The sequence below is a fragment of the Bombina bombina genome, chromosome 11 (genome assembly GCF_027579735.1).
Source record: "Bombina bombina isolate aBomBom1 chromosome 11, aBomBom1.pri, whole genome shotgun sequence".
Lineage (NCBI taxonomy): Eukaryota > Metazoa > Chordata > Amphibia > Anura > Bombinatoridae > Bombina > Bombina bombina.
In genome coordinates this window covers 14,832,881-14,846,231 of record NC_069509.1, presented here as the reverse complement: position 1 = coordinate 14,846,231, position 13,351 = coordinate 14,832,881, and the positions used below count along the sequence as shown (strand labels likewise).

Here is a 13,351-nt window from a genome sequence, read left to right as displayed (position 1 = left end):
TTATTATTATTATTATCATTATTGTTATTATTATTATTATTATTATTATTATTTTATTATTATTATCATTATCGTTATTATTATTATTATTATTATTATTATCATTATTGTTATTAGTATTATTAATTCTATTAATATTATTGTTATTATTGTTATTGTTATTATGATTTTTATTGTTATTATTATTGTAGGGGGGGTTAGGGGGGGGTAACAGCAGATGGTTTATGTGTGTAATAATGAAACTGAAAGTTGTGAGATATCCAGATATCTGTACACTAAAATAAGATCACATTGCTTTATTACAAACTTAGACATGCATACACATAAACACACATACGCACAAACACACACATAGAAATACACAAACATACATATAAGTACACACATAGACATACACACACACCCAAAGGCATACACACATACATACACACACACACATATGCACATACATACACACACATATAAACACACAAACGCACACATATGCACATACAAACACACATATGCGCATACAAATACACAAACACACACATATGCACATACATACAGACACACACACATATGCACATACATACACACACATATAAACACACAAATGCACACATATGCACATACAAACACACAAACACACACATATGCACACAAACACACAGATACACACACGTTTACACATTCATACATATACATAAGCTTACCAGACGTCCCAGGTTGATTGGGATTGTCCGTTTGGAGGCGCTGTCCCAGTGTCCCACCCAATTGTTCATTCTGTCCCTGCTGGTGCAAGCATTATAAATACCAGCAATGTAAAAGACAATTTATTTTTACATTTTGATTGCAGTTGGCTAGCATAGCTGACATGGGCGGTATTATTATGAAATGCTATTATCTATAAAAATACCCATACATTTTAATGGTGAATGTAGGAAATAATTTGGAAAAAAAAATGTTTCTAAAAGATTGTTTAATGAGCGTTCATGCTTTAGTGTGTGCACATATGGGACTGATGTTACTAAAAGCTTAATGAAAAAGAGCAGTCAGGGATCTCCCAGTAAAAAGAATCTCAGCAATGTCGCCTTAACTGGTGTCCGTGCAGGGGAGGGGTGGGGGGTGCAGTTTCTCTGTGTAATAATGAAACTGAAAGTTGTGAAAGAGAAGGGCACTTCCATATCAGACAGCTATACATTAGTACTTCTATTTATCCAGTTACATCTATAGCAACAGGAGAGCAGCTCCCAGGCACTTCAGTACCAGACACATTAGTACAGTAGTTACATTTATCCAGTTACATCTATAGCAACAGGAGAGCAGCTCCCAGGCACTTCAGTACCAGACACATTAGTACAGTAGTTACATTTATCCAGTTACATCTATAGCAACAGGAGAGCAGCTCCCAGGCACTTCAGTACCAGACACATTAGTACAGTAGTTACATTTATCCAGTTACATCTATAGCAATAGGAGAGCAGCTCCCAGGCACTTCAGTACCAGACACATTAGTACATTAGTTACATTTATCCAGTTACATCTATACAGCACTACAGCGGCTCCTGGACACAAGACAAGCTGGGGTTCTGCACTAATCATGGGACAAGGTAACGTGTGATTTATTTATCAGATTAATATTCAGTTATGTGTTTATTTAGGTAAAACTCAGATTTGCACCTTATCTGTCACTTTATGCCACTGCTGCTTGTGACAAGAGACGTCTGTGGTTAATAATTAGCAGATTATTTATCAGACAGTAAAGCTGTGAACTCCTTGTTAGTTCCAAAATCAGAATCAATCATTTTCACTTAAAGGGACATATTACTGCAATATTTTCTCTCATGTATGCAAAAGAATAATAGCTACATATGTTAAATAAAAATATATAGGTTAAGTGAAAGCTTCTGAAATATAATGTACAGCTGAAAAGAGAATTAGGTCTGTGCTTTTGTATCCTTTAGAGGTAAGTAAGCAGCCGCTCATTCCCTTCGGATATTTTTGTAGCTGGACTGATTTCTGTAAAATATCCCCTCTCTAAGATTTGGGGGCCAATTTATTAAACACCGGGCGGACATGATTCACTGTAGCGAATCATGTCTGTCCGACATCGCATACGCTTTATCCTTACACAAGCATTTCTTGTGAAACGCTTGTGCAATACCGCTCCCGCACATTTGCAGCCAATCGGCCGCTAGCAGGGGGTGTCAATCACCCGATAAAAGTTGGCGGACAAGTTAAGGAGCAGCGGTGTTAAGACCACTGCTCCTTAAGTTTCCGGTGAGCGTCCGCTGCTTGTTAAATCTACCCGCAGGATTTGCACAGGGTGAGGATCTTTTACAGGAATTAGTCCGGCTACAAAAATATGTGAAGGGAACGAGTGGCTGCTTACTTACCTCACAAAGGATCCGAATGCACGGACCTACTGAGCACAAGGACTCTCTCTCACAGATAAAACTTGTTTTTTTACAGGAAAAGCACCATAACACATTCTGAAATATTCTGCTTTAAAGGGATAGGAAACCCAATTTTTCTTTCATGATTCAGATAGAGCAGCAATTTTAAACAACCTTCTAATTTACTACTATTATCAATTGTCTTCATTCTCTTGGTATCTTTTGTTGAAAAGTAGGGCTGTATGCTTAAGACTGTATTTACATTTTCTAGTATCAGAGACTAAAATAGGATACCCCTTTAAGCACTCAGGGTCCTTATAATTATAGTAACACTGATGAACTTTCTAAAAACTTATTTTGGAAATGGACCATTAAATTGACTTTTAAATATATGAGAATTCTATGGTTAATTGGGACAAATAATAAATTCTTCATTCAGACGTTTAGGGCTAAGATCAGTCTTTACTGTGTCCACTGATAGTCAAGTTGTGTAGGTGAAATAAAGACCCACCTCTGGGTAATAGCCTTTTGTTGTATTCTGAGTAAATATGTTAAATCCAAATTAAATATTTATTCTGAATGTTATTAAACTGCAGATTATACAAAAGTGTCCTTTACTGCCATTCGATGGTTACAAATAAAATAGTCACATGAAGCAATGTTTGAGCTTCCACTCAATGTTAGTTTTGTTACAATAAATAGTAACATAGTTACTTTATTTAACTGGGTCTTGCAAATTCAAAATGGGAGCAGATATCAAATTGTTACCATAGGGGCAGGAACAAGAATTGGTTAAATTAGTGAAACACTAAATATGCCAGAAATAAACAACTTTGTATCATATTAGAAAAGAATTTTTGCTATAGATGTTTTAGAAACAATCAAATGGGGTATTCAGTTATATCTACAGTAAATGTAAAGTTTCATGAATGAGGGCCCAGTTTTTAAAAATATTATTAAAAACAAGGGCACTTTCATTCATGAAACTTTACATTGCAGTAATACTTACCTTTTTCTTTAGCAAACCCTGACTGGCGATACCCTGCCTGCAGCTCTTATTTACTTACCTCAGCAATGACGAAGCTGCCTTCCTCCAATCATGGCGTGCACCCCGGAGCGCCCATCTTGTGATGCCACGCCGTGATTAGAGGAAGCCGGTTTCATCATTGCTGTGCTAAGTACAGCATGAGAAGCCGCGGGGGATTGCCGGTCTGGGTTTACTAAAGAAAAAAGTAAGTAAAAAAAAATGCTGCAATGTAAAGTTTCATGAATGGAAGTCCCCTGTTTTTAATAACTGTGCACTCATTCATGAAACTTTAATTGACTTTAATAATCCATCATAATTTAGTAAGAATATCCCCCATAGACATAGCACTACTGATCCTAATAAATAGTCAGCAGTTATTGTGTGATATAAATGTGCTATAGAGTTACCGTGCATTGCGCAGGTGATACTTCCTTATGCGCTTATGTAGTGAAAATACTGCATAACGGTTCTATTTGTCCCTTTGCTCATTCTGTACTAAATTAAATCATTCTAAATAGTGCTGCGTAAATGCCGTGTGATTGGGCCAAATACTGGATGGTAACGGTATAATATGACCAGTTAGAGTTCCCCAGACGGTTTACCCTACTTCCATATCAGCCAACTTTATGTACATCAAAGGTAAGGTCAAAGGGATCCGTTTGTTAAGCAGTGGTTGCTGCTTCAGAGACCCTTTTTTTCAGGCTCATCTGAAACAGAAGGTAAAAAGCAGCGATCGTAGGTCATAGCAGCGATCATCCGATACGACCGAGATGATTGACAGCCCCTGCTAGTGGCCGATTGGCCGCCAGTAAGCAGGAGGCGGCATTGCACACGCATTTCACCAGAAATTATTGTGCAACGTTTGATGCTGACAGTGTATGCTGTCGGCATTTAGCGAGGTCGAGCGGACGTGATTCGCTACAGCAAATCATGTCCCCTCGATTCTTAATAAATCTACACCAAAGTCTAACAAAATGTTTAAAAAAGGGTTCCCATTAGCCCTCTTCCCCCCTAACATGTTTCACCGTGTTTCTGCTTTATCAAAAGGCGACGTTGGTGGCTTTTTATTGGAGAAATTGTTACGCCTATTAGTGACGTCATGGTGATTGATATCGCTGTAAAAACTTGAAAATCCTTCCTTATTATGAGGGCCTCTCATGACATAACCCTATAACACGTGTTATAATCTCTACTTGTTCACTTTAACCATAATGAAAGGAATTTCAACACTATATTATCATTATTACTACTAAGCTACATTGTATTATATGGTATCCTGGCTACTGGAGCAATCTGATGTTATCAATTATAAACACTCTGGGCCAGATTACGAGTGGAGCGCAAAATAAATAAAATAAAAAGTGATATTTGCGCTCAACTGAGTAATAATAACAATTTAGATGCAATGCAAACATGACCTCGCATTTATATTGCATGGAATCATATACACATACTAACACACAAATATATATGTATATACACATAACACATAAATATATATGTATATACACATAACACACAAATATATATGTATATACACATAACACATAAATATATATGTATATACACATAATTAAACATAAATATATATGTATATACTTATAATAACACATAAATATATATGTATATATACATAGTAACACATAAATATATATGTATATACACATAGTAACACATAAATATATATGTATATACACATAATTAAACATAAATATATATGTATATACACATAGTAACACATAAATATATATGTATATACACATAATAACACATAAATATATATGTATATACACATAATAACACACAAATATATATGTATATACACATAATAACACATAAATATATATGTATATACACATAATAACAAATAAATATATATGTATATACACATAATAATACATAAATATATATGTATATACACATAGTAACACATAAATATATATGTATATACACATAATAACACATAAATATATATGTATATACACATAATAACACATAAATATATATGTATATACACATAATAACACATAAATATATATGTATATACACATACTAACACACAAAAATATATGTATATACACATAGTAACACATAAATACATATGTATATACACATAACACATAAATACATATGTATATACACATACTAACACATAAATATATATGTATATACACATAATAACAAATAAATATATATGTATATACACATACTAACACATAAATATATATGTATATACACATAGTAACACATAAATATATATGTATATACACATAACACATAAATATATATGTATATACACATAATAACACATAAATATATATGTATATACACATAATAACACATAAATATATATGTACATACACATAATAACACATAAATATATCTGTATATACACATAATAACACATAAATATATATCTATATACACATAATAACATATAAATATATATGTATATACACATAGTAACACATAAATATATATGTATATACACATACTAACACATAAATATATATGTATATACACATAATAACATATAAATATATATGTATATACACATAATAACACATAAATATATACAGGGAGTGCAGAATTATTAGGCAAGTTCTATTTTTGAGGATTAATTTTATTATTGAACAACAACCATGTTCTCAATGAACCCAAAAAACTCATTAATATCAAAGCTGAATATTTTTGGAAGTAGTTTTTAGTTTGTTTTTAGTTTAAGCTATTTTAGGGGGATATCTGTGTGTGCAGGTGACTATTACTGTGCATAATTATTAGGCAAATTAACAAAAAACAAATATATACCCATTTCAATTATTTATTTTTACCAGTGAAACCAATATAACATCTCAACATTCACAAATATACATTTCTGACATTCAAAAACAAAACAAAAACAAATCAGTGACCAATATAGCCACCTTTCTTTGCAAGGACACTCAAAAGCCTGCCATCCATGGATTCTGTCAGTGTTTTGATCTGTTCACCATCAACATTGCGTGCAGCAGCAACCACAGCCTCCCAGACACTGTTCAGAAAGGTGTACTGTTTTCCCTCCTTGTAAATCTCACATTTGATGATGGACCACAGGTTTTCAATGGGGTTCAGATCAGGTGAACAAGGAGGCCATGTCATTAGATTTTCTTCTTTTATACCCTTTCTTGCCAGCCACGCTGTGGAGTACTTGGACGCGTGTGATGGAGCATTGTCCTACATGAAAATCATGTTTTTCTTGAAGGATGCAGACTTCTTCCTGTACCACTGCTTGAAGAAGGTGTCTTCCAGAAACTGGCAGTAGGACTGGGAGTTGAGCTTGACTCCATCCTCAACCCGAAAAGGCCCCACAAGCTCATCTTTGATGATACCAGCCCAAACCAGTATTCCACCTCCACCTTGCTGGCGTCTGAGTCGGACTGGAGCTCTCTGCCCTTTACCAATCCAGCCACGGGCCCATCCATCTGGCCCATCAAGACTCACTCTCATTTCATCAGTCCATAAAACCTTAGAAAAATCAGTCTTGAGATATTTCTTGGCCCAGTCTTGATGTTTCAGCTTGTGTGTCTTGTTCAGTGGTGGTCGTCTTTTAGCCTTTCTTACCTTGGCCATGTCTCTGAGTATTGCACACCTTGTGCTTTTGGGCACTCCAGTGATGTTGCAGCTCTGAAATATTGCCAAACTGGTGGCAAGTGGCATCTTGGCAGCTGCACGCTTGACTTTTCTCAGTTCATGGGCAGTTATTTTGCACCTTGGTTTTTCCACACGCTTCTTGCGACCCTGTTGACTATTTTGAATGAAACGCTTGATTGTTCGATGATCACGCTTCAGAAGCTTTGCAATTTTAAGAGTGCTGCATCCCTCTGCAAGATATCTCACTATTTTTGACTTTTCTGAGCCTGTCAAGTCCTTCTTTTGACCCATTTTGCCAAAGGAAAGGAAGTTGCCTAATAATTATGCACACCTGATATAGGGTGTTGATGTCATTAGACCACACCCCTTCTCATTACAGAGATGCACATCACCTAATATGCTTAATTGGTAGTAGGCTTTCGAGCCTATACAGCTTGGAGTAAGACAACATGCATATAGAGGATGATGTGGTCAAAATACTCATTTGCCTAATAATTCTGCACTCCCTGTATACACATAATAACACATACATATATATGTATATACACATACTAACACACAAATATATATGTATATACATATAGTAACACATAAATATATATGTATATACACATAGTAACACATAAATATATATGTATATACACATAGTAACACACAAATATATATGTATATACATATAGTAACACATAAATATATATGTATATACACATAGTAACACATAAATATATATGTATATACACATACTAACACACAAATATATATGTATATACATATAGTAACACATAAATATATATGTATATACACATAGTAACACATAAATATATATGTATATACACATACTAACACACAAATATATATGTATATACATATAGTAACACATAAATATATATGTATATACACATAGTAACACATAAATATATATGTATATACACATACTAACACACAAATATATATGTATATACATATAGTAACACATAAATATATATGTATATACACATAGAAACACAAAAATATATATGTATATACACATAGTAACACATAAATATATATGTATATACACATAACACATAAATATATATGTATATACACATAGTAACACATAAATATATATGTATATACACATAACACATAAATATATATGTATATACACATAATAACACATAAATATATATGTATATACACATAGTAAACACATAAATATATATGTATATACACATAATAACACATAAATATATATGTATATACACATAATAACACATAAATATATATGTATATACACATACTAGCACATAAATATATATGTATATACACATAATAACACATAAATATATATGCATATACACATACTAGCACATAAATATATATGTATATACACATATTAACACATAAATATATATGTATAAATACATTTTAACACATAAATATATATGTATATATACATATTAACACATAAAAATATATGTATATACACATATTAACACATAAATATATATATATATATATATATATATATATATATATATATATATATATATATATATACACACATAGTAAATAACAGATAAATATATATGTATATACACATAATAACACATAAATATATATGTATATACACATAATAACATATAAATATATATGTATATACACATAGTAACACATAAATATATATGTATATAAGCATATAAACACATAAATATATATGTATATACACATAGTAACACATAAGTAAATATGTATATACACATACTAACACATAAATATATATGTATATACACATACTAACACATAAATATATATGTATATACACATACTAACACATAAATATATATGTATATACACATAGTAACACATAACTATATATGTATATACACATAATAACACATAAATATATATGTATATACACATAATAACATATAAATATATATGTATATACACATACTAACATATAAATATATATGTATATACATATAATAACACATAAATATATATGTATATACACATACTAACACATAAATATATATGTATATAGACATAATAACACATAAATATATATGTATATACACATAATAACATATAAATATATATGTATATACACATACTAACACATAAATATATATGTATATACATATAATAACACATAAATATATATGTATATACACATACTAACACATAAATATATATGTATATACACATAATAACACATAAATATATATGTATATACACATACTAACACATAAATATATATGTATATACACATACTAACACATAAATATATATGTATATACACATAATAACATATAAATATATATGTATATACACATACTAACACATAAATATATATGTATATACACATAATAACACATAAATATATATGTATATACACATAATAACATATAAATATATATGTATATACACATACTAACACATAAATATATATGTATATACATATAATAACACATAAATATATATGTATATACACATAGTAACACATAAATATATATGTATATACACATAGTAACACATAAATATATATGTATATACACATACTAACACATAAATATATATGTATATACACATAATAACATATAAATATATATATGTATATACACATACTAACACATAAATATATATGTATATACACATAATAACACATAAATATATATGTATATACTCATACTAACACATAAATATATATGTATATACACATAATAACACATAAATATATATGTATATACACATAATAACATATAAATATATATGTATATACACATACTAACACATAAATATATATGTATATACACATAATAACACATAAATATATATGTATATACACATAATAACATATAAATATATATGTATATACACATACTAACACATAAATATATATGTATATACATATAATAACACATAAATATATATGTATATACACATAGTAACACATAAATATATATGTATATACACATACTAACACATAAATATATATGTATATACACATAGTAACACATAAATATATATGTATATACACATAATAACACATAAATATATATGTATATACACATAATAACACATAAATATATATGTATATACATATAATAACACATAAATATATATGTATATACACATACTAAAACATAAATATATATGTATATACACATACTAACACATAAATATATATGTATATACACATACTAACACATAAATATATATGTATATACACATAGTAACACATAAATATATATGTATATACACATAATAACACATAAATATATATGTATATATACATAGTAACACATAAATATATATGTATATACACATATTAACACATAAATATATATGTATATACACATACTAACACATAAATATATATGTATATACACATAATAACACATAAATATATATGTATATACACATAGTAACACATAAATATATATGTATATACACATAGTAACTCATAAATATATATGTATATACACATACTAACACATAAATATATATGTATATACACATAGTAACACATAAATATATATGTATATACACAGTGGAACACATAAATATATATGTATATACACATAATAACACATAAATATATATGTATATACACATAGTAACACATAAATATATATGTATATACACATAGTAACACATAAATATATATGTATATACACATAATAACACATAAATATATATGTATATACACATAGTAACACATAAATATATATGTATATACACATACTAACACATAAATATATATGTATATACACATACTAACACATAAATATATATGTATATACACATAGTAACACATAAATATATATGTATATACACATAATAACACATAAATATATATGTATATACACATAATAACACATAAATATATATGTATATACACATAATAACACATAAATATATATGTATATACACATACTAAAACATAAATATATATGTATATACACATACTAACACATAAATATATATGTATATACACATACTAACACATAAATATATATGTATATACACATAGTAACACATAAATATATATGTATATACACATAATAACACATAAATATATATGTATATATACATAGTAACACATAAATATATATGTATATACACATATTAACACATAAATATATATGTATATACACATACTAACACATAAATATATATGTATATACACATAATAACACATAAATATATATGTATATACACATAGTAACACATAAATATATATGTATATACACATAGTAACACATAAATATATATGTATATACACATACTAACACATAAATATATATGTATATACACATAATAACACATAAATATATATGTATATACACATAGTAACACATAAATATATATGTATATACACATACTAACACATAAATATATATGTATATACACATAGTAACACATAAATATATATGTATATACACAGTGGAACACATAAATATATATGTATATACACATAATAACACATAAATATATATGTATATACACATAGTAGCACATAAATATATATGTATATACACATAATAATACATAAATATATATGTATATACACATAATAACACATAAATATATATGTATATACACATAGTAACACATAAATATATATGTATATACACATAGTAACACATAAATATATATGTATATACACATAGTAACACATAAATATATATGTATATACACATAGTAACACATAAATATATATGCATATACACATAATAACACATAAATATATATGTATATACACATAGTAACACATAAATATATATGTATATACACAGTGGAACACATAAATATATATGTATATACACATACTAACACATAAATATATATGTATATACACAGTGGAACACATAAATATATATGTATATACACATACTAACACATAAATATATATGTATATACACATAGTAACACATAAATATATATGTATATACACATAGTAACACATAAATATACAGTATATGTATATACACATAGTAACACATAAATATATATGTATATACACATAGTAACACATAAATATACAGTATATGTATATACACATAGTAACACATAAATATATATGTATATACACATAATAACACATAAATATATATGTATATACACATAGTAACACATAAATATATATGTATATACACATAATAACACATAAATATATATGTATATACACATAATAACACATAAATATATATGTATATACACATAGTAACACATAAATATATATGTATATACACATAATAACACATAAATATATATGTATATACACATAATAACACATAAATATATATGTATATACACATAATAACACATAAATATATATGTATATACACATACTAACACATAAATATATATGTATATACACAGTGGAACACATAAATATATATGTATATACACATAGTAACACATAAATATATATGTATATACACATAGTAACACATAAATATATATGTATATACACATACTAACACATAAATATATATGTATATACACAGTGGAACACATAAATATATATGTATATACACATAACACATAAATATATATGTATATACACATAAAACATAAATATATATGTATATACACATAACACATAAATATATATGTATATACTCATAGTAACACATAAATATATATGTATATACACATATTAACACATAAATATATATGTATATACACATAATAACACATAAATATATATGTATATACACATAATAACACATAAATATATATGTATATACACATACTAACACATAAATATATATGTATATACACAGTGGAACACATAAATATATATGTATATACACATAGTAACACATAAATATATATGTATATACACATAGTAACACATAAATATATATGTATATACACATACTAACACATAAATATATATGTATATACACAGTGGAACACATAAATATATATGTATATACACATAACACATAAATATATATGTATATACACATAACACATAAATATATATGTATATACTCATAGTAACACATAAATATATATGTATATACACATATTAACACATAAATATATATGTATATACACATAATAACACATAAATATATATGTATATACACATAATAACACATAAATATATATGTATATACACATACTAACACATAAATATATATGTATATGCACATATTAACACATAAATATATATGTATATGCACATATTAACACATAAATATATAAATATATACACATAGTAACACATAAATATATATGTATATACACAGTGGAACACATAAATATATATGTATATACACATAGTAACACATAAATATATATGTATATACAC

At 27.5% G+C, this 13,351-nt stretch overlaps 1 protein-coding gene across 1 annotated transcript in view; it reads left to right on the top strand.

The window, feature by feature from the left end:
* Nucleotides 1-1,160: 1,160 nt before the first annotated feature.
* Nucleotides 1,161-13,351, top strand: part of LOC128642379 (uncharacterized) — a 71,394-nt gene continuing 59,203 nt past the window's right edge. Inside the window, exon 1 of the mRNA XM_053695130.1 lies at nucleotides 1,161-1,592. Within this exon, the coding sequence (XP_053551105.1) occupies nucleotides 1,583-1,592 (10 nt within the window). The 5' untranslated portion in view covers nucleotides 1,161-1,582. The remainder of the gene's footprint in view (nucleotides 1,593-13,351) is intronic.